The sequence below is a fragment of the Canis lupus genome, chromosome 2 (assembly GCF_003254725.2).
Source record: "Canis lupus dingo isolate Sandy chromosome 2, ASM325472v2, whole genome shotgun sequence".
Taxonomy (NCBI): domain Eukaryota; kingdom Metazoa; phylum Chordata; class Mammalia; order Carnivora; family Canidae; genus Canis; species Canis lupus.
In genome coordinates this window covers 68,522,888-68,546,345 of record NC_064244.1, presented here as the reverse complement: position 1 = coordinate 68,546,345, position 23,458 = coordinate 68,522,888, and the positions used below count along the sequence as shown (strand labels likewise).

General features: G+C 39.5%; 1 protein-coding gene and 1 non-coding gene across 24 annotated transcripts in view; both read right to left on the bottom strand.

Moving 5' to 3' along the window:
- The window catches only part of PUM1 (pumilio RNA binding family member 1), a 134,083-nt gene that overhangs the window by 28,707 nt on the left and 81,918 nt on the right, over positions 1-23,458 (bottom strand). For 9 of the 23 annotated variants that reach the window (XM_035713254.2, XM_035713256.2, XM_035713255.1 and 6 more), the window contains 7 exons: positions 18,524-18,617; positions 17,033-17,149; positions 12,729-12,880; positions 7,645-7,783; positions 6,208-6,351; positions 4,996-5,292; positions 3,667-3,903 (listed from right to left, as the gene is read on the bottom strand). In XM_035713254.2, coding sequence (XP_035569147.1) covers positions 3,667-3,903; positions 4,996-5,292; positions 6,208-6,351; positions 7,645-7,783; positions 12,729-12,880; positions 17,033-17,149; positions 18,524-18,617 — 1,180 coding nt within the window. The remainder of the gene's footprint in view (positions 1-3,666; positions 3,904-4,995; positions 5,293-6,207; positions 6,352-7,644; positions 7,784-12,728; positions 12,881-17,032; positions 17,150-18,523; positions 18,618-23,458) is intronic. The other 14 variants (XM_035713258.2, XM_035713261.2, XM_035713271.1 and 11 more) reach the window with 6 other exon arrangements.
- On the bottom strand, positions 7,457-7,534 carry LOC112660735 (small nucleolar RNA SNORD103/SNORD85). Its single transcript, XR_003137173.1, has one exon. It is a non-coding gene; the product is annotated as a small nucleolar RNA SNORD103/SNORD85 (small nucleolar RNA).

Here is a 23,458-nt window from a genome sequence, read left to right as displayed (position 1 = left end):
GAGAAGGGAAATAAGCCAAACAAAAGAGATCTCATAATGTATGTATGGTTCCACTTAAATGTTCAGAAAAAAAGGTATATTTAAAAACAGGAAGTAGATGAGTGGCTGACTGGGGCTAAAAGCCTAAATGCAGATGAACTGTAACTGGTCTTGAGAAATCTCACTGACAGAATGAAAATATTCTAAAACCAATTTATGGTGATGGTCGCACAATTCAGAAAGTTACTAAAAATCACTGAATTGTAAGCCTGAAGCAGGTAAATTTTATAATATGTAAAATATAACTCAATAGAATTTTTCTTAAAAAAAAAAAAAGAGTTTTGGTCCTTAAACAATGAGTAATAGAAAAAGCATTTAAGAGTCTTAAGTAGGTACCGACAAGTGATTCTTGAATAATAAGAAAAAAAAATAAGCTAACTAAGCAGGTCACTGATCATTTTGAGAGTATACTAACATACATGTAACTTCGGGGAAGAAGTATGAAAAAGATATAAGGGAAAAAAGCTCCACACTGGGAAAACAAGAGAGTATATAGGCTGTATGTGCATTTATACACTTGCTAGCTATGTGGTTATTGCAAAAGGCATGAGAGCATGCGGAGTTTAAGCTTCCCTGAGAACAGAGTTCTTCCCATAGAATGGAGTTATGAGAGAATTTAACACAATGAATGCATGCACAGCATGGCTGTTAGTGATCTGAGAACTAATGGCTGGTATCGGCAGTGCAGCAGTATTACTAGCAGAAACTATATTGGGTATGGTCCAATATACATTTGGTAGAGAAATATTCAGTTTTGTGCACCAAAAATGTCCTTAGGGCCTCTGTACTGACACGGTTAGAAACCAATTCCCCTACCTATATTTTCTCTAGGATAGAATTAAAGCACACAAGAACCCTTCTGTCAAGGAAACAGACTGAGCAGAGGTTAAGTTCCTCAGGAATGACATGTATGACTTACACAGTACACTCAGCAATGGAAGTCCAATGCAAACAAATGCAACTAAACTGCTTAAATGGGGCAGATTGTTGTTTTTTCTTTTTTTAAATTCACGAGAGACACAGAGACATAGGCAGAGGGAGAAGCAGGCTCCCTACAGGGAAGTCCCAATGTGGGACTCCATCCCAGGATGCCGGGATCATGCCCTGAGCTGAAGGCAGATGCTCAACCACTGAGCCACCCAGGCGCCACTGAGGTAAATTGTTTTTACAAGGGAAGATATGTTAAAAAGAAAACCAGGGAGAGAGCAAGAGTCATTAAAATGAGAAATAATCTGCACCAACCATTATTTCCTCCTTCACAGGGGAAACATGAATTAAGAAGGAAGTCTATTTCACTGCATTGCTGACACACTGGAAAGAAGAAAGGCACCATGCATGCAAGTATTGTTTCCAGCATCTAGTTTAGGGGTTGACAAACTACAGCCCACAGACAAATCTGGCCTGCCACCTATTTTTCTAAATAAGGTGTGACCACATGATGGCTACACATTCATTTACATTTTGTCTGTGGCCGCTTTTGTACTTCACAGCAGAACTGAATACTTACTACAGAGACCATCTGACTTGCAAGCCTAAAATATTTATTATCTGGCTCTTGACCATATCCCACCCGCCCCCCAAAAAAAGATTCCAAGATTTAGTTGGTTTACTATGAATGTCAGTATGAGCTGACACAGTTCCAAAGTTCAAATACAGGAATTAAAAGGTAAGATTTCTGAATCTGACAATGCACCGGTTTAAAAGATACCCTGGGCATATCATGTGACAGGATGTACACCGAAGGTGTGGGCTTTGGAGCCAAAGATGTTTGATGTTAAATCTTTTCAGATAATAATTAGGCTTCAGCAGGGTTTTAGGCAATTTCCTCACTTCTGTATCATGGGCAAAATACCTACACATGCCAGTTGTATGTACAGCACCCAAAACCATTATTAATAGCTGGCAATAACTACTCAGTAAGCGTTAGCTCCTTCTATCAATATACTAAACTGAGACTCTCATTTGCCCCCCTAACAATTTACATTAACCCTGTCTTTAAAAGCCAAGCATTCTGTCACTTAGAAACACTGCTGTGCAATGTACCCCATTGCCTTATCTGTCCAACATGGGTTTACCAATATCTGGAGTGGCCTGACAACTTCTCTAAAGTAACATCTATCTATAAACTGAGACAATGAGTTCCACAAAGACAGCTCTGACCTTTTAAGATTTCAGAATACACACACGCTCACGCGAATGTGTATGTACATATGTAGATACACAGTGTTGACTTAAAGCCATCTCTCCAACTCAGAGATAGCACTCTTAGTCCTAAAATAATACCTCTACTATCTATACTATCCCCTTCAAGATTTCTTTGATTTTTATAAATCACTTCCCAGTCTTTGTCTTTCTAAATCAAAGCACACTATTCATGTTTAGTCAGTCCTTATTTCAGAACCCAAAAAGCCACTTTTAATCTTCCTGGTTAAAAACTGAAAACAGTCCACGTATACTATGAGCCTTGAAAGACAATGATGCCGTCATTGTAGGTTCATCAACTCTACCAAAGATACCACTCCAGTGGGGGTGTTGCTAGTGGAAGAGCCTGCGCATGTGCAGCCAGAGGGTACAGGGTAATCTCTGTGCTGTCTCCTCAAATTTGCTATAAACCTAAAACTGCTCTTAAAAAATATAATAATGCCTTTAATTTAAAAAACAATAATAATGGAGAATTAAAAATAAAAACCAAACAACCTTCTGGGGTAAGTGGCCATACATGATGATTTCTAGGACACTGCCAGATTCAGTCTGTCATCACAGAGGTCACTGTGAACAGCACCCCCACCCACTTGCAAATGTGTCCTTGGTTGCACCATAAATCATATGGTCACTCTACTACAATGCCTCAATTTTCCTAATCTAAGAAATATATAAGTATTTCAAAATGCAAACTTGATAAATAACTGAGGGAAGGAAGTATGGACCACCTTCCAACTCTTGAAAGACTTAGGAATCCGCCACCCAAAGGTTGTCAGTCTCCTCTCATTCTTATAGCCTGCTATTTATAATTCTCTTTTCCTTCCTCATTTTAGGATCTAGATGGTAACATTTTTAAATCCCCATACATAATAACCACCTAAACATATAGCTGAGAAATAAACATCTATACTCGTTAGCACACTAGGTAGTTTATACCCAAAAAAAAATTTTTTTTTAAGAATCTGGCAAAATTTTTAAATAAAATGTTTTATGTGGAAAAGTAAGATCTTAAGCATATATAGGGAGAGGGAGTCTGAAAAATACGGTAAAGTATTAATTGTGATATTTCAGTGGTGACACTAGGTGAACACATTCTTTGTCTATGTCTCTGTGTTTTCTAACTTTCCTGAAAATGAATCTGTACTAGGTTTATAATGAAAGACTCCCACGTGTAGCCAAAGAACAAGATGTTCAGACTGAAGCTGAAGTGAATATACAGGGGATGCACCCAAACTTGATTAAATCCAAAACTGCTATGCTCTCTAGGTACAGCCTAAATAACATGAGGCACTTAAGGAAGGCACAGAACACCCAGGACACTCCTGGGATAAAGGGGTTGTCCTTTGCTTACGCAAAGTACTTGTAATGTCATCAGTGGCAAGAGATTTCTAGAGTTCAAGGTGGTGTTAGAGTAATGGTTCTTACCCAGGTTTAAGCTTGAAGAGGATCCATGTGAAGAGAGGGAAGGAGGTGGTGTCTGTGAATGTCCTGGTCCCTGACTAGGGAGAGGCATGCCCACGGGTCCAGGAGAGGAGGAAAAGCTAAGGCCGTTATAAAAACTGTGTCCAATGGGGGTCAAGCTGCTCGATGTCCTCTTATAAAGGTCACTGCTGCCAGTCAGGGAGTCACGGCGGGAGCCACTGCCAGTGTTGGAGTTTGCAACTAAAATGGAATTAAAACAATGCAGATAAGAAAAGGCCTGTTCTTTGAAGAACAAGCCCAGTGACCTGTTCCTAACACTTTGATCCAGACTCCTTACCACCGCAAATTTGTCAGCAGAGACAACCTAACTGTTCATGTGGCAGTTCTAGGGCAGGTAAAGTAATAAAGAGGACATGGCTCAGGTTAACATGGAACTTTTGTTCAAACCATCACACGAATGCTAAATTTACCTTCCTTTGGTGTCACATATTATGGGGTGGGGATGGGTTAAAAAGCTCGGACGGCCACATAAGCTATGGAAAAGGTGAAAGAAAATGGGCTAGAAAGAATGCCTTTCATCAACCCAAAGGTTCCAGGAGAAAAATGGAGTACAGAAAAAAGATTTGTAAATGGGGTATTTCCCCACTGCACAAGACTTATATATGAAAGCCTGTTTTCTCAATGGGTTCAATCAAGAGTTATCGCTAGCCCCCGATTCCAATTTAAGATTCTCTCTCTCAAACATGCCCTTCTGTTCTGAGATCATGTTGTTTTACAAACGCTGCAATTATCCCACCATTTTCCTTCCTACTTTCATGCTTTTTCCTCCCATCGGAACATTAAAAATATCTTGGTCTAATGTCCTTCTTTCCACTTTTCCATAATATCCACCTTAATTCTTCTCAAAAGACTAGAGCAAACTCACGACTCTTTAAGGCCTGCAGATTGTGGGGTACACTACCCTGTGGTCTTCGGTTAAGTCCTCCTCCCTCAGTTTTTAACATCCACATTTCTACACTTCCCTCCACATTCATTCTTCCCAATGCCTTCAAAAAAATCTCCCCTGGTTTTCTGATCCCTGAAACAAATCAACTATGAGAGTATAAATAAGTAGCAATATGAGCATAAACCTGAAATCAGCCCCAACTGTAAAACTTGATTTTAACAGTCCATCATCTCAAAGATATATATGTGGGACGGCTGGATTCCCACGGGGCTCGGTCCAGATCTGCCTAGGGTAACTGTCCAGGGTTCCATGCATCGTCAGTGTTCCATAAAGATTGCAAAAATAACGAAAATTCAGTCTTAACAGCACATAAGTCTGATTTCTACCTGCTGTTCCAAACCCTCCAAGGGCTGATCCCAGGGTGGCGCCGAGAGAACTGCTACTTCCAAATCCCAAGGATGTGTTGGCAGGCTGGGCAGAGCCCTGGGAGAAGAGGGAGCTGCTCTGTGAATTGCTGCTCAGAGAGTTGTTGCCATAGAAAGAGCTGGATGCCAGGCTGTTACTGGGCTGCTGCTGGGGCTGGGGCTGGGGCTGCTGGGTTCCTAAAGGGCGAAATGGTCCATTTGTTGTTCCAGCAAGACCACCGGCTGCTCCATTTGCTGAAGCTGCGGCCGCCGCAACAGCTACGAAGAAGAAAGCAAAGCATTGGGCTGGGAAAAGTGCTGGCCACATCCCCCAGCCTCCGCGCTAGCCTTCCAGAAACACTGTCACGCGCTCCTAGCTTTGCAAAGCAGACACGAGCCTTGTAAAGAACTACACGAATCTGCCTTTGAGCCCTCCATCTGAGGCTTCTATTTTCTACTTCTGCTTCCAATTTGAAGTCAAAATACCATGGAAGCCAAATTCACTACAGTGGTAGCTTTAAAGAGTCTGAAGTTTAAAATAGGTACAGATGTCAAATGTAGCCATTTTTAATAAGACTACTTCCTAAAATCTGAAGTTCCACAAATAACAACGTTGAGGACTTTTCCAGAACCACTGTCAGCAATGTACTCAAGCCCCTAGAATTCCTGAACCTGTTGCTCTTTTAGATATTCCCGCTATTGTTCCTAATTTATATTCCATATATATATATATGCACATATATAAAGCTTAAAAGAAAAACCTATTCCACCCTTGCATCAAAACATATTGCTCTGCCACTTCTCACTACTCCCTCCATCCCAACCCCTCCGTAAAGCAAAAAACAAAAACCAACATCAAAAAGGACAAACAACAAAAACAATATTATCTTAAAATAATGACATGGATTTCTGTGACATTAGCCTTGGACTTCTGCCAACGAGGCCACTTTGTGTGAATAATCCAACTTCCTATGTTCAGGGTGGAGCAGGTCCTTGCTGCTAACCAGCTGGTACATGGCTGTCAACAGAATCTATCGAGGTCACTTGCTGCTTCTGATTTTCTCTTTGAAATATTACAGGGCAGAATTGCTATATTGAGAACTGTCAAATAAAGTACATTTCAACATATTGTAAGAACATCATCCGTCGCCGCCTTTGGATCGCTGACAGGAGTTCGCAAAGACGGAAGCTCACCTGCTTGTGCAGCCGAGGAACTGATAATGACTGGGGCAGGAGCTACCAGCCGAACAGGAGCGCCAAGACCATTTCTCGCTCCTGCATTCACCACAAGGGCGCCGGTTTGGTCATAGTAAGCAGCAGGAGCCAAGACCGGGTAACCTGGGAATATTAAGCCACATACAAGTATATGTGAAACTAACAGTATCTCCTAAACAGTTGCATATTATCAATAGTCACCGACTCAACTGTGGGGACAGACAAGACGTAGATTTCTCTCCTGGCTTCACCACCTAGATAGCTGTATGACTGCATCGCTGAGCATCCATTTCTTCAATGAAGATAATAATAATATCTGCCTCATAAAGTTCTTGTGACAATTAAAGGATGAATGAGACAGATCTAGGATGGTATCTGGCACAATAGGGAGTAGTATTATTTACCATCTGCTAAGTGTTAGAAAGGGAACTCAGTGAGACAGGAACACCCATGCTCTTCAAAGTGCTAACCAAGGGTATCACCAGAAATCATAAACTGACAATTTTTTATAGTCAAGAAAACTTGACTACGAAAGTAACAGAGGGTACAAATGATTACAACAATCATAGTACTTTCACACCTCATAACAGCCTCAGCACAGATATCCTGCAAGTTAGCACGTAAAACCTAGACACACTTCAAATAATAGGATCTTTCATCACCATTTAAGATGGAATCTCCAAATCCTATTAAGCAATAGGAGAAATTACAGGTGACTTCCCAATAAAACCTGAATGCTTAGTAACTAATACAACAAACGATGCATGGTAAAGTTACTCAGTGAATTCATTAAATAGATCAATTAATTTGGCTTTGCTCCACAATCAGTAAGAACCCATACATTTATGCTGAGATCTCATAAGGACCTGTTTCAAAGGAAGAAGTACAAATTACTTCCAACCCATGCAAAGAATAGGACCAGGTGACAGTGAGCCAAGAATAATGTATATTCAAGATAAATAACAATCACAGGCAGGCAGCCACAAAGCACCTCTGCTGTTGGCTCAGAAGAAATCCTAGAAACATAAGGGATGGCCCCATCAAGGAACACTAGAACTTCCTAATAATATTGTTCAAAGACAGAAGCATAAAGACTAAGGCCTTTGAGGGATGCTAAAGTAGCCTGGCCACTCTTCCTATCATTTCTAATCCTAGGAGAGAAAACAGATCATCACCAAAGGAAAAAATGACATATTCTAAGCAATGTGTAGAGAGATACAAGATGAAGACTGGCTCAGAAAAATTAGGTGCTCTCATCAACGAACTATGGTCTAAGTGAGGGCAAGTGTATGTCATCCTTGCCAGTCCCCAAATATAATTACAAGCTCAAAGAACTGCCTGTTCTCCTCACAATCTCCCCCAACAAGTAGACTGTGTTTTTCCCTCCAAGTAATAGGAACAACAGTGCAGCCTCACCTGGCATGCCTGCAGCCAGTCCTTGTCCAAAAGCAAGGGCAGAATTCACTGCTGCAGCTGCCACCAGAGGATCTGTTTGCTGTCCCTGCTGGTTCTGATTTGGGGTCAAAGGACGCTGGCTGGCTCCTCCACGGAGAACCTGGGAGACAGAAATAAATCAACTGCTTTCTTCTCACTGAAAATACCTAAGACCCACTGTGTGCTAAAGCTTGGCCAACTTTATAAACTCATAGTTGTAAACCATTTTTCCTACAATTTTATATGGCATGGCTATTAGGATAAAAGTTCAATCAGTAACATTTCATTTAGTGAAGTTTAATTCTACCATTCTTACACATTACTACCTGTTAAGCAGCCAAAAGCATAAAAAATATATTTCATTAATCAAATGCATAATGAATACCATTTGGCAGGTACTAGAGATAAAGCAATGAATAAAAGAGACAAAGCCCCTGCCCTCTTGAAGCTTTTGTTCTAGTCAATGAGGCAGAAAATAAAAGGTAACTCTATAAAATGTCAGTACTCTGACAAAAGGTGGGTGATGGAGGATTCTGATGGAATAGGGAGGGGAGATTAGGATAAACATGAGCAATTTACACACATAGTTAGATTAAAATATCTGTGTCTAAAGGGGGGACAAACCCACCTGAGTCTATTTTTTTTTATGGAATATAAGAACACCTTCTCTACCCTCTAACACTATTCTCATTCAACAAGGCCCGATTGGCCCCAAATGAGCTCACAAGATTTGATTTAGGAGGCTTCTGACCTGTTTCTATTTCTCCTCTCATAAATTCCAGAATAGACAGCAATCTAAATGGAGATGAGTGTCAGGAACACTGCCTTTTCAGTACAGAATACCATTTCTGTCACTGTGCTGAAGGATCTACTTTTATTTTATTTTTATTTTATTTTATTTATTTATGATAGTCACACAGAGAGAGAGAGAGAGAGAGAAAGGCAGAGCCACAGGCAGAGGGAGAAGCAGGCTCCATGCACCAGGAGCCCGACGTGGGATTCAATCCCGAGCCTCCAGGATTGCGCCCTGGGCCAAAGGCAGGCGCTAAACCGCTGCGCCACCCAGGGATCCCAGGATCTACTTTTATTAAGGAAACATGGGTATCCAAATGCTGGTAATCATTCTTATTCTGAATGCTCTGAATAATCTAATCCACACGATCTATATACTCCAGCAAGTAAAAATGCCAAGAAAGTTCTCATCAGATCACTTTTACTATCACTCTTCTCTTTATAAAAGTTAGACATATGGTCAGGAACCTGGGTACAGATTATTCTTGGTACTATCTGGTAAAAAAATGTAAAAGAGAAACACCACTAACAATCAACTATTTATTAAACGAGAATAAGGGAAACAACACTGTCCACACTGGCAAGAAGAGATGTGTAGACACTTAGTTGACTCCAAGTTTCTTATTTCCTTATCTGTAAAAGTAATGAGGGAAACAGCTGACCTTGCAGATCTGTTGGGAGTATTGATGTCTGCAAGGCACAATACCTAGTACCCAGGAGGCAATCAATAACCCACAACTAATTACTATCAAAATATTTATTTGTTTGTGACTTAAAGAATCTAATGGACTTTACAAGAAGAGAAGTGCTTCAATCCACGTAGACAGAAGAGTCTGGGGAGGCTGCCAAAGTGAGTGTTTTTACACCAAGACTTAGAAGATGTCTAACCAATGACCCAGAAGACCTCTTATTCTAGGAAAAGTAAACAGCATGTTTAAGAACAAATAAAACATATATGCAAACATCATTTCCACAGGGCATATGAACCAGGTTAGGAGCTGTGTACAAGATCAGGGGTCAGGGGAAGGACAAGGTGCCTGAAGAGCGAGCCAGGCCAGACTACTAGGCCCAGGTTTAATGAGAAGAGCAATGGTTTCTTTCTTGTCCATGGTCTAGAAATCTGTGTGGGACCCTGACAATTAATCAAAGTTCTTAAGTCAGCTGCCAATATTCATGTATTTTAATTTCATCAATGGCTATCAAGTCTGGATTTTGTGGAAACAAATACGTAGAATCTTACAAGCAACAGTTTAATCAAATAAAATCAACAAAAATGACTGAATATCTGTTTGTAAAACCCTATTCTCAGAGTCTGCTTACTATTTAACTTTATGAGGCAAAAGCTGTTAAATTCAAATTTATTTTCAAAGGCATTGTTTTAAATACAGCATTTGAGATCTATCAATACTTAATACGCAAGTAGATGGCTCAGTGGGGATATTTTAATTAATAACCATTCATCCTTCTATAGTTCATCATGCTTGATGAAAATTATCATCTACACAGCCTCCCCCGGTCTGGAAAGTTCAGAAGTCATTCTAAATGCTTCTCTATCAAAATGCCATATCTAACACCAAATCACCACCAAGTCTGCCAACAGGTACTAGGCTTCAACCCAATACCCAGGAAGTTTTTTTTTTAGCAAACATTTTGAAATAGAAAAGAACAAAATTTTTGTCAGATGTCAAAGGAACCTCCAAAAAGGATGAAAATGAATCACAAGTAAGATTGAGCGGCTGGTATGTCACTAGCTGTGCTCAAAGTTCCAGCAATTAGGTGTTAAACAGTTACCATGCCTAACACATAACAAATGTTCTGTTTTCTGATAAAATGTCAAAGCCAAAAGGTCAAAAGCAAACTTTAAAAAGTGCCTCTCGTTTCATGACTATGACAAAGCAGCTCACAAATGAAACCAAAAACTGATAAAAACAACACTGGAACTAAAATATGGCTGCTTATTACAAAGGAATGCCAGTAACCTTTCCTCAATAGAGTTTATAATTGTGGATGACAGAAAACTCTGAAATGTAAATGATTACAATGCCCATTTTATGGCTAAGGATAGAGCTTCTCTATATTTTCTATATTCATTCAATTTGCCCTTAGGTGCAATCAGTCAGTGGTTAGAACAAAGATCAGACCTCGGGTTTTCTCTAACTCCAAACACCACAATATGGTTAGAAAATAATACAAGTTGTCAAATTATAGATTTCTGTTCAAATCTTAACAACTTAATATCTTTGTGACGCTGGGCACAGAAATTCCATTTCCTCAATCTTATGAAGGGAAGTCACATAATTTATCAGAATTAGAAAAAATAAAAGTAATTATAGGTAGAGCACTTAGCTTTAAACAAAAAGCTTTCAATAATTACTTACTATTTTTCCTGTGCACTCTAATAGAACTAATTTTTAAAACACAGCAATTACATCTGTCTACCAAATCCACAATTATTTGGCAGCCATTTAAACACAAAGAGCGTCACACAAATAAATACTGACTATCCACAAAGAATAAGCTATTAAATGTATTAATAGGGATCACTCTATGTCAACAAATTATCTGCTAAATTCTCTCACATGTCTGGTATAAGAATTGTATCTACTGCAAAGAAAATCGTGCATTAGCTTCAAAAATTTCTCTTATTCTAAAATTGCTGACCCAGGATAAGTTGACTAAAATTTCAAAACCTGTGTTTTTTCTCTAATTTAGCAGAATCTAAAAATTAAACATATATTTTCTTAGCGGGACTAGTAAAAACCAAAGCATTCTTGTTTGCATCCTGTCACATGTACATATACGAGCATGGTGTATTGCCTCAAAGACAGCTTTAATGTGTCAATGTGAATCAAAGCCTAAATGTTCATTGTATTTGCTGGAAAAAGACACCATTTCTCAGAATTTATTCCATGGAAATAATCATACATTTATGCAAAGGGTATCAGTCTACTTTGTAACATATAAATACTGCTAAATTAAGTATCAAATAATGGTAAACTGGTGAAAATAAAGTATGGGATGCTCTCTGACAGATTTAAAGATAGATAGTAATTATTTCTAAAAAGCAATAAATAAGGACGCCTGGGTGGCTCAGCAGTTCAGCACCCGCCTTCCGCCCAGGGCGTGATCCTGGAGTCCCGGGATCCAGGCCCACATCAGGTTCCCGTCATGGAACCTGCTTTTCTCTCTCTGCCTATGTCTCTGCCCCTCTCTCTCTCTCTCTCTCTCTCATGAATAAATAAATAAAATCTTTTAAAAAAACAAAAACAAAAAAAGGGATGGAGGTCATTTTATTTTAAAAAAAAAGACACTAAATAGGGACACCTGGGTGGTTCAGTGGTTGAACATCTGCCTTGGGCTCAGGGTGTGATCTTGGGGTCCTGGAATGGAGTCCCACATTGGGATCCTTGCAAGGAGCCTGCTTCTCCCTCTGCCTATGCTTCTGCCTCTGTCTCTCTCATGAATAAATAAATAAAATCTTTTTTTTAAAAAAAGCACTAAATAACATGGAAAACTGTAAAAATCATAGAAACTCAAAACTATGTGGACAGCATAACCCCAATTTTATCAGAAACTGAATAATAAAGCTAGAATGACAAATACCACCCATTAATGTTGTTTTATCCTGACATGAGGATTTTTTTCCTTTGAGTTTTCCAATTCACCACAATTTTCAGCAATAAACAGGTGTTTTTCTACCAAGCAGGAGAAAATGGTCTATTCAAAATAAAAGGGCATACTTAGTTTTCAGTTAATTATTCTTTCCCAACTCTTTAAAAAAGCTCTTATTACTCTAAATTAAAATAGTCCAAATAGGTTTAAAGATTTATATCCAGTTCAGTTGATGTTCTCAATAAGCAGTATAGAAAATGAGCCTCTGTTTCCATAGCAAGCAGCCTGCAGGAGAGGTAGAGGTGACCTGACAACAGTGCTCGGAAGGCAGCAATGGCATTCCATAGTTATGGCAGAAAAGTAGCTTTTATTAGCAGAATGAGTACTCACTTTACCACTTGTTAACCATGTACCCTTAACCAGACGGACCATCCTCTATGCACTTTTCTCCTGATCTCATGATCTTACCTAGTTACACAGACCAAGAACCTGATCATAAAAGACAGTCGGTAAGCCCCGTTAAGTCTGAGCCTGGACTCAGGTAACACACCAGAGGTTTGGACCTCGTGGATCCACAGCCATTTCTCTATCAGGAGCAACATTACCTTTTAATCACACATGATGACTAAAATTCACTTACGGTAAATTCTGTTTACATTTACCTGCTGCTGCCCTTGCTGAGCCTGTGGGGTAGTCTGCTGATTTGCAGAATTAGTTGCTGCCGCAGCAGCAGCTGCTTGCTGCTGGAAGAGACTGGCTGGGTAGACTCCCCAGGGAGTGACTCCATAATACTGGTGAGGGACCACAGCCGGGCCTAAAAATAGCAAGAGAAAGGTAAGGCAAGTTTAGACAAGTCAGAATCATCTTAGGGTTTTTGAAGACTGCAACAGACTCAGCAGATCCTACAGTAAAACAGTAAGAATATACTGATTCATTCTAGCTGATCGTGAATTCTGTTTTTGAAAAATAGAAAATATTTTTATATTTTTATGTCTTCTGAAGTCAGTAATTTACTCCAGGCCTAAGTGAAGAAGCCAGTAAAGGACAAAACATTAAAGATATCACAACTTATGGAAGTTGTAAGGTGATGAGCTTGAGAACAGATGGAGGAATTGGCCTTGGTCAGGAAGAAGGCAAAGGCCTGTGCTTCCCCTAAGAAAGGATATGGGACAAAGTTTGCTGTCTGAAGGGAAGTAAATGGAGAGTCTGTGTGCATCAAGTGAAGGAAGAGAACAAAAGATTAAGCTGTGCCCTCCTCTCAATGGTAAGGATAGTACCGGAGGTGATTGATGGGGACAGGGGCCCTGATGCTTCATTAACTCTGGAAGCAGGAAAATCCATCAGTCTTCCACAACAGAACCCAGGGACTCCACTGAACCTCCACTGCTCAATTTCTAAGAGGCTTGGTCTTCTTATCTCTGTGTTGGAAGTCATTCAACACTACATTCAGACACTGATATATGAAATTTTGAGTTTAAGTCAATGCTGAAAAGAAACAGAAGCAAAATTTTATAGACCTGCTGAGTATCCTAAACAAAACCAAGCATTCTGCTTCAGTCTCAATGAGCTGTTCACCTTCTTTGGCAACAAGCTCTGGCTACAGTCTCTGCCATACACAGTAGACAACACAGAGGTAACATAGCCATGCAGATGGCAGCCTGGGTGCAGCAGAATCTACACCACAGAACTCTCTGAAGATGGCAGCAACAAACATCAAGGCTTCATTCTGCCAACCAAGACAAGGGCCCAAAGCCAGCCCTTCATATCTGCTGAAACACATCTCCAATGAGAAGTTTCTTAAAACACAGAGTTTAAAATATCTACAATTTGACTGAATAATAATATTGCCTTTATATGGAGCTCCAAAGACCTATTTCAAATGTGTCTTTTCTGACACGGTAGCTAATCCTGCAGAAACACAGGTTTCATTAAGTCAAAATAAATTGGAACATGTATTTTGTTTCCAGTTTCAAGCTTCTAAGATACAAACAAGTCAAACTACATCACTACCCAATACTGCTCTGACATATCTGATTAGGCATTTTCTGTACCTGTGGGCCTATTAGCCAAAATCAAGCAGCTCTGTTCGTTAAGTTTGCCCACAGTGAAATACCATGTGGATGCAAAATAAACATGCTGCTTAAGGAAGCTAGGTTACAGTAGAAGCTAATTTTTTTTATAATAAGCAAAGGGGTAAAAATTTTTTTAACTCCTCAGACCCTGAGGAGTCTAAGAATTGTTATCTCCAAATTAGAGTGGGGAGCCTCTAAACCCACCTGATTGGTGTTTACAAAGTGGGGTGGTCTTGGGCATTTACAGAAGAGAATGGAAGAGAAAACAACACAATGGAGACCTAACCTATGCCCTAGTTTCTTCACCTGCAAATAAATGGGTATGATAGGGGTGAGGCTGTTGCCACATCCATGGGGAAAGCCTGGGCTGCAACCTGCAATGACAGACCCAAGGCTCTGCCACAAGTTCACAAAACCACCTTCAACTGTGCACAGACTGTTGCTACCTTAAATATTTATATAATCCTCTAAATTTTCTCAAGTAGTATTTCTACTACTTTCCCTGGTCACATGGCCTCTGACTACATTTAGGAAAATACCCCCAGGGTGCATTGTCAATTGAGCTTGACTCATCAGGATGCCTGCTTCAATTCTTCTGTGATGAACACCCCATAAGCATATGCAGTTTCACAGTTTGGGTGGTTAACATTTCTGGTTCTATGTGAAAGCACTGAAGTCTTTTTCAGTTTGGCTCAGCAGATGGATATAAAGAGCAAGACTCTTATCTTCAAACTATGATCTCAGGGAGGACAAGTGTGTCATTCCTAAAACAGTTCTTTGTTTTAAATAACATAATATGTTAGCAGAGGAAAGAAAGTAGAGAAAAGACAATTCAATATAGTATGGGCATCGTACACTGTAGTGACGTGTGTGAATGGACTTGAGTTAGGCCTGGTTCAAACTCCAACTCTGTAATATTTAAGTAGTGTGAACTCAAAAAAAGACAGTTCTTGGGCAGCCCGGGTGGCTCAGCGGTTTAGCACCGCCTTCGGCCCAGGGCCTGATCCTGAAGACCCAGGATCGAGTCCCACGTAGGGCTCCCTGAGTGGAGCCTGCTTCTCCCGCTGCCTGTGTCTCTGCCTCTCTCTCTCTCTCTCTCTCTCTGTCTGTCTCTCATGAATAAATACGTTTTTAAAAATCTTAAAAAAAAAAAAAAAAGTTCTCTGTGACCCAAATTCCTAATCTATAAAACCATCATCTGGAGTACGTGGATGAGTGAGTTGCTTAAGCATCTGACTCTGTTTCAGCTCAGGTCATGGGTCGGGCTCTATGCTCAGAGTAGAGTCTGCTTGAGATTTTCTCTCTCTCTCTGCCCCTACCCCCGCTCATGCATGAGTCCTTTCTTTCTAAAATTAAATAAATAAAATCTAAAAACAAAAACAAACCACAAAAACCACAACCCATCATCCAACAACTCCTATGAAAGAAAAGCACTCAGCACAATGCTTGGCAGATAGTTAATAATGGCCAAATAGATACTAATGGTAGTTAGCAAAGATCATTCTGCTAGGAAGAGCTTTCTATTTCTAGAAAAAAGAGGCATACAGGAACCATACTACATATGCTCCCACCACAATACACACCAAAATGTGAACAATTCCAAAGAAAATAGTAAGAAATTCTATATTGTGTCTGAGTTCACAATGGCAACTGTGCTCCAGAGTCACATAACAAGAAAGCCTGCTTTTGAAAGAGTTCAATCTCAAGGAAAACAAAACCACTCCTATTTATACCTATGAGCAAATAAATGCAAAATAACAGTAGTAATAGAGAAGGAATTGGGGGTCAGCAAGGGAAGGATTTCTAGGTGGTGACAATGCCAGCTAAGGAGATTCCCAGGCAAAGACTGGGAAGAGTTTACTACAGAGGACTAAGGAGACAGTGTCCAAAGACACAGAGGCCTAAGCCAGCGTGGTGTCTGCAGTATGCTAAAATCAGTTTAGCACTACTAGAATGTACGGTGTGAGTCAGTGAGAGCCAATCTGGAAGGGGAGAAAGTGGCATACATTTTGTGACATTCACATACAAGTCAAAGAGAGATCAATCCCTATATGTAATGGGTCCCAATCCTCACTAATCCTAAGAATGCCAAGGCAGCTCCTTGAAAATAGCGATTCCAGGGAACAACACACCATCACCCAATTAGGATGGAATAATCAGTCATGTCATATAACTTGGAGTGCTATTTGTGGGTAGATGAGACAGAAATCAGTGACAGGCTTCTTCTCTGAGAAAACACCAAATGGCAGATGACGCCGAGTGCTGCGGGTTTATTAAAGATAATACAGTGTGAGAAAAAAAAGAAAGAAAAGAAATCGACAGGCTTCTTCTCTGAGAAAACACCAAATGACAGATGATGCGAGTGCTGCGGGTTTATTAAAGATAATACAGTATGAGGAAAAAAAGAAAGAAAAGAAATTAGTGAGGAATTTAAAGCAGAAAGATGAAAAGGTAAGATCTGTGTTTAAAACAGTTTCGAGAACCCTTCGGGAGGTGGAAGTGGTAGGGGGTAAGGAAATTAGGATCGTGTAAGTGAGAACAGCTGCCAAAGTCTACGCAAAGAGCCTAAGAATCTGGACCGTGGCAGACCACAGGAAGTAGGAAGACCTAGAAAAGGGGAAATTCCCCCAAACTATCTACTATCTATGAGCAACTGGTGGTTCCATGGATCATAAACACCCATACTGGAAGCAGCTCATGAATTTGCCTTTGGATATGTTCAAGCCTGAGGACAGTGAAGGAGAACTATCTAGCTGGCAGGGAGAAGACAGCAGAAATCAGGAGAAAAATCTCCAACCGGAGACTTGGATTCAGGACAGAATACAAAGAACGCATGCCAGCCACCATGACTTTATAGCAGGGGACAAAATCCCGCATGCAGAAGAACACCTCACCTAGTGTCGCCGCTGCAGCCAGTCCAGCTGTGTAGGGGTCCGTCCCCGGGGGAGCAGCACTGATGATGTATGGATTGGGGACAAACGCAGCGGGCGCTAAACCTGCTGAAAACACACCTGTCAGTAAAAACACACCCGACTAGGACTTCAGCCCTACCACATACCTACACAGTTTGGCTACACACTCCAGGCTGCAGGTGAGGAAAAAAAGAAAAAAGACAAGACAAAGATAGGTTGAGAGGAAAGAGGACTTCTAAAAAGATAAAATAATCCCTATACTAAAGATCAGGGTGATATTTATCTATTGTTTTTGCTTCTTTTTTTTTTTTTCGTTTTTGTTTTGTTTACCTTTGCTAACAATTTAAACTGTTAGGCAGTTTTAAATTTAGCACAATTTCTCAAAGACTATTAAAATTATAGCAGGCTAAAATAAAGCCATTTAAAAGACTTTGTAATGGGATGGAGGGAAGAATTTATCTCCACTTAAAACAATTTTCCTGGGACGCCTGGGGTGGCTCAGTGGTTCAGAGACTGCCTTTGGTTCAGTATGTGATCCCAGGGTCCCGGGATCAAGTTCCACATCCGGCTCCTTGCAGGGAGCCTGCTTCTCCCTCTGCCTATGTCTCTGCATCTCTCATGAATAAATAAATAAAATCTTTAAAATAATAATAATAAGCAATTTTCCGAACCATTTTTCTCAAAATGTATGGTATTTATAAAGACTAGCATCTTCAATTATAAATTAAACCAGACCCAGGCAAAGGCCATCATGCCTTGCCTTAATACATTTAGGTTGGAAGCAAGTCTTTTCTTCCACAGCATACCATAATCTTGATTAGTGATCTCCTTTCTAGTCATCCATATCATTTTGACACATTAAAAAAAAAAAAATCTACACATACTTGTTTACACACATAGCGCTTTGTTTCAAAGAGAACTTAAAAAAGGTCCAGGACAGGGAGGGGATAGTCTAGGCAATAAGACAAAATATGTATACCAAAACACTAACACATGCTATAGGAAAAAGGCAAAGCTACTTTAAAAGCCAATAATTAAAAGAGAGTATGTTTTCAGATCTTCAATACATGCTGCTTGAATTTATAGGTACTACCTGCTGCTTAATGAGAAGTTGACATATTCAATCTAGGCAATCCTAACAAGAGCAAAACTATTCTTACGCCATCAATTTCATCCAATCTTCCCAACAGAGTTGATGCTAGTCACTACTGTAGTTAAGTACTTTAAACCCTAAGACAGCGAAGGCAGACCAATACCTGGACACTAAGAAATCTTATGAACTGAAGTCTAGAAGGTTGCCAAACATAAAGAATGTGGCAAAAGACAACTGGACAAGAGGAAGAGGCCATCTACTCTGAGGGATCTGTCTGGACGTTATTATAATCACTCTACACTAGGAGTTTCACAGCAGCTCACGCTCTTAACAAGGGAAGCCACACCTACAGCACGGGCACCACACACTCAAAGACTTACCGATGTGAGGTTGATGAGCCGCTGCCAGTGCATACTGCTGCTGCTGGGCAGCTGTCAACTGCTGGACAGCAAGTGCATTAGGTCTTTGGAACAGCTGAAGTAAGAAAAAGATGTGATGAGGTTAGAGAAACTGTCTCATGGAATAATTTTTTAAACTCTGCAGAGAAATTTCTATAAATCCTTGTTCAGAAATGACATTTTTAAACAAAAATGTTCTCACGCTCTACTCCATTCCTGTTTCAATGGTATCATGATGCTTCATAGTTCTGTTTTCCCTCTCCTGCTTTACCTCAATTTGGTGCACCCAGTTCCCATGTGCTGCCCACTATCTCACAGGTTAGATGTCTCCTGAACCACAATCATACAAAATGCTGTAATGGCTATAAACAGGTCTAAGGGGCCTACCTAATCCAAGGCACATTCAAAATCAAATCTAAAAAATGACTTACACCCTAGTGCTGTAACTACTCTTCAGCTCTTTTGAGAACCCCACAAACTTTGAATTAATCCTCACCTACTCACATTTTGGCAAGGAAAATGAAAAGTGTTCATTTTGCCCTCTGGCTGCTCTTCCCAGGGAAATGACAGTGGATACCTTCCTCAAGTAGTGGCTTATCATAATGCATAAATTAGACAGCTGCCAACTTTGGGGGGCCCTCTGGTTTCCTAGGATACCTATTCTTTATGTGTAGGAAACCAAACAACAGAAATACAGCTGCTCCTAACAAAACCTGGATTATGAGCTCACACCTAGCACACTTCTTAGTTCACAAGAACAGGAAAGGAATGCAAAGGTCCTGACACTAAGAATATGCCAAAATTCTATCTTAATACAAGGCCAATCATTCACTCATTCATCCAACAAATATTACAAAATCAATACCTGCTAGGCATTGTGCAAGGGACTAGGGATGCAACACTGAGTAAGGCGGGGACACATTTTAGCATAAATAGTACTGATGCAAAGAAAAGGGGTTCTTGATTGCCTTGACATGCCACCTTCCGGAGAGTAATACTGAAAACGTCTTCATCTGCTGATGTCAGATAGCATATTTACCGAAGAGGCACCTCTCTACAAAGGACCTTCAACATCCCAACCTGCTCTTTCTACAGTTCTTAACAGCTCAGCCAACATCATTGCATGATCAATAATGGACACTAAAGATCTTAAATAATAGGTTTCCTCATAAAGAGACCTGTTTTAGACATTAAAAGATAATGTCATCCCACCAAGTCAGCTTCATTATCATCAGAGCTGGGCTGCAATGGTATCTTATCTTACGTGGTGGAAAGATTTTATATAAGTAGGTGGATTTTAAATATAAAGAAAACAAAAGGTGAATATTTCAGACATACTGACCAACTTCATCTGTTACCTCTCTTTGAAGAGGAAGTATTCCTCTTTCTAAAAACCAGAGTAAAATTGGCCTTTGCCTTTAGAGAATTAAAGTAAATCAAAAGTAACTGTAAAGATTTCAAAAATACTTTTGAGTTTTATTTTCAAAGGTTAAACAAAAAAGAAACTTCATTATGATGCTGGTAAAAAGACAAGCACTCCTTTACATTCAATGATTAAATATCAAGTGTTTAAAAGCAATTCCGGGAATTTTAGACAAACCTACCAAAACAACTATTCGCTGAAGGACAACAGCCAATCAGTACTATCAGCTAACTGTGATCCTGTGATTTTTCTAAGTTGTTTTTCATATGTCTGTCTTATCTAAAGGACAGTATCCCACAGTATTCCTACCAACAAGAAGCAGTTCACCCAACAGGGGCAGCCACGAGGAAGAAAACATTACAGTAAAATAGTGAAAAGTTGTTTCTAAGTTTTTTCCAAGGTTGTAAAAATACCTCATAGTTTCACTTAGATATCTACTGTGTCTTCAATGGGTCTCTGGAATTTTTCTAGCCTCAAACCCTTTGAAATATTTAACATCACAGACACTGCTCATGCTAGCCTCTTCCCTCTACACTTCTTTGCCATGCTGCAAAGAAAATAATTCATTCAACAAACATATTTTGAGCACCTGTTACTTAATTAGCGAGGCACTGTGACATGGAGCTAGGGAAATAAAGATGGTGTGTCCAGAATAGAACTCTTGACATGATCTTATTCACCAAAAGAGTGGTCACTGCCATGCTATCTGACTCATCCTCACTTCATAGGTTTTTAACTCATTAAATGTTATGTGTGCTATACCCATAAATATCCAGTGTGTGTAAATACTAGCCATTCTGCATAACATCAGTTTGTGGTTCTCACCACCACTTACACTTTGAGAAGTGAAAACCATTACTTTTAACTAAAAACATACAGGTCCTACAAGAGCTCCCACATATTCTGTGTTTGAGTTGATTGATAGCTCAGTGATTATGGTGAATAGAGAAGGAATTGTTTTCTTGAATGCTTTTTGCAGTAAACAATTAACAAAAGTAAATTATCATCTACAGCAAGCAGATTTGATTATAGCATAGATTACAGCAATTCTGGCACATTCTCTTTATGTAAATGGCTCAATATTAACTGGAAATACAGGGTATTCAAAACAAAATTGGATAATTGGCAAGTAATGGATTCCAAAGGATCCTGAAAAACTCATACAAATGCCATCTGCTGGGCAAAGCACTGAGCTCTGTTAACATTTTCATCATTTTCAGAAAGCAAGCCAATGATAACTGAGGAACACAATACTGTGAGATTTGGAGAGAATGCTTGTTTTAAGGTTGGTATAATGATAAATGTGCTACTACTGATTACAATGTCCTCAGTAAGAATTCTTAAGTTGTTCAAGAAACTGAATACAAGGGAAAATATTTCAACTATTTCAAGCTCATGAAGGTTCCTAATAAAAAACACTGAAGGCATAATTTGGGAACTACACAAGCAAGCTGATTTGACTCCCTTCTCTGTCACTACATGACTTTAGAAAAGATACCCTGCAGTTTTTATTGCAGAAAGGGGCAGTCAAAAACACCCAGCATAGTGCTAAGTGATAAAAGATAGCTACTACTATGATTATGTTATCAATAATACTTCTTGGCATAAAAACGGCTGTTGAGTTTTCAGAATGTGGAGGAATACCTAAATACGGAGCTGATATATGTGAAAGACTACTCTCCTTCCTCACCAAAATAAAATGTCTGGCGAGCCCTGGATTTTGACCAGTTGAAGGCTGTATACACAGGGGATAAGTGTGCAGACTCTGGGGCCAGAAAGCCTGGATTCATATCTCAGCTCTGATGCAGACTACATGACACGGAGTAAAGTGAACCTCTCTCACTCTCCTCCTCTCTTGAAAAGGGAGGATAAAGACATGGCTAACTCATAAGGTTGCTGGAAGCATTAAAATTAACACATGTAAAAGCGCTAGGAACAGTCCTTTATGTGTGTTCTTTCTGATGAATGGGGGGGGGGGAGTACCCCCATATAGGCATGGCCCTTCTGTGAGTACCTCTGACAGATCCTCCCCCAACAAGGCAGCTCAGGATGAGGAAAGCAGAGGACAAAATTCCTGGGAGTGAATGTTAAAGTCAAAAATCCCACTGAGTTCATGAGCACCAACTGCTGTCAACAGGTCACAAATATAACAGGGAAGGAATAAAAACCTTCTTTATTTTATAGTGGAAAAATACGTTTTACTATATACTCCATGCAGAGAAAGCCACAAATGCAACTGAATTTGCAGGTGAGACAACCCCATATATCAAAAGGCTTTGTGTTTCTAGTACTGGGTCCAAAGGACACAGCCCAGAGCTAGACACACTGGAACACAGATGTTCCCATCACTTGTAGTAATGACTTTCAGTAATTCTCTTAGCTTCATGAGGTCTTAATTTTCTTACCTATAAAAATGTAGTTCCTGCCCTTCCCATGGGGATGTTGTAAGGATTCACAGAGAAAAGACCTTCGTACTATAACATCAATGGTGGGACTATAACATCAATCTTTTAAGAAAAAAAAAGTTTATCATGGCAGGCAGTACACAAAATATGTGAAATCTGCTACTGTCTGAGGATTCCAGATAAAAGTCCATGTTTGACCAGGTTATCTGAACTACAATGATAAACAATGATTTCTGGATAAACAGGTACATATATAAACTGTGCTGAATTTTTAAAAAAGAAAACTTCACATTTCCTTAGCAGATGAACAATCTGATTCCAAAATAATCTCTGAACAAGGTGGGAAAAACAAAATATGTCCTTCCATCAATTAAATACGTATTTTTTGAGGAAAATCATTTAAATTTTCAGCAAAGTCAAAGAACAATAAAGGTAAGTTTCAAGTGACCAAACTGCTAAAGTCAGCATTTTAACAGTGACAATACATGACACTGATAAAATAATCTTCCTCTCACTTGTCAATTGAGAAGAAAGCCAAGAATATTAAAGACTTATATTAAAACTGTACACAAACTGGGCTTCAGAAGAATGACATCTATTCACTACCACACTCTTAAAAGCAATGTTTGCCACTTCCTCTCCCATCTGCTTATGACTATGAGGGAATGAGGGAATGTATCTGTACTTCAATTATGATTTTCAGAGTATTGTTTCATGCTTAAGAGGTGAGTTTTAGTACATCGGTATGTAGTTTTGTACAACATGCTACATTAGGCTATTTTTAGATTAACTGAATTCTAAATAAAGAGCATCAACAATTAATCTGATTAATCTGTAATGATGTAATCCCAGCTTTGCTTTCTGCTACATATAATTGCAATATAATGAAATCTAGCAGTACCTTTATAAAATATACTTAAGGAAATAAAAGTAATTGTACGGTTCGTCATTAAAATAAGAAGAGTGCTCATGTACCATAACACAAAATGGTACAAACATATTATTATGAACTGTTCACTGTTTAAAATGCTCACTATTCACCATCCAGGGTTAAGGAGAAGACAATACGGGAAAAATGAGGGGAAAAGG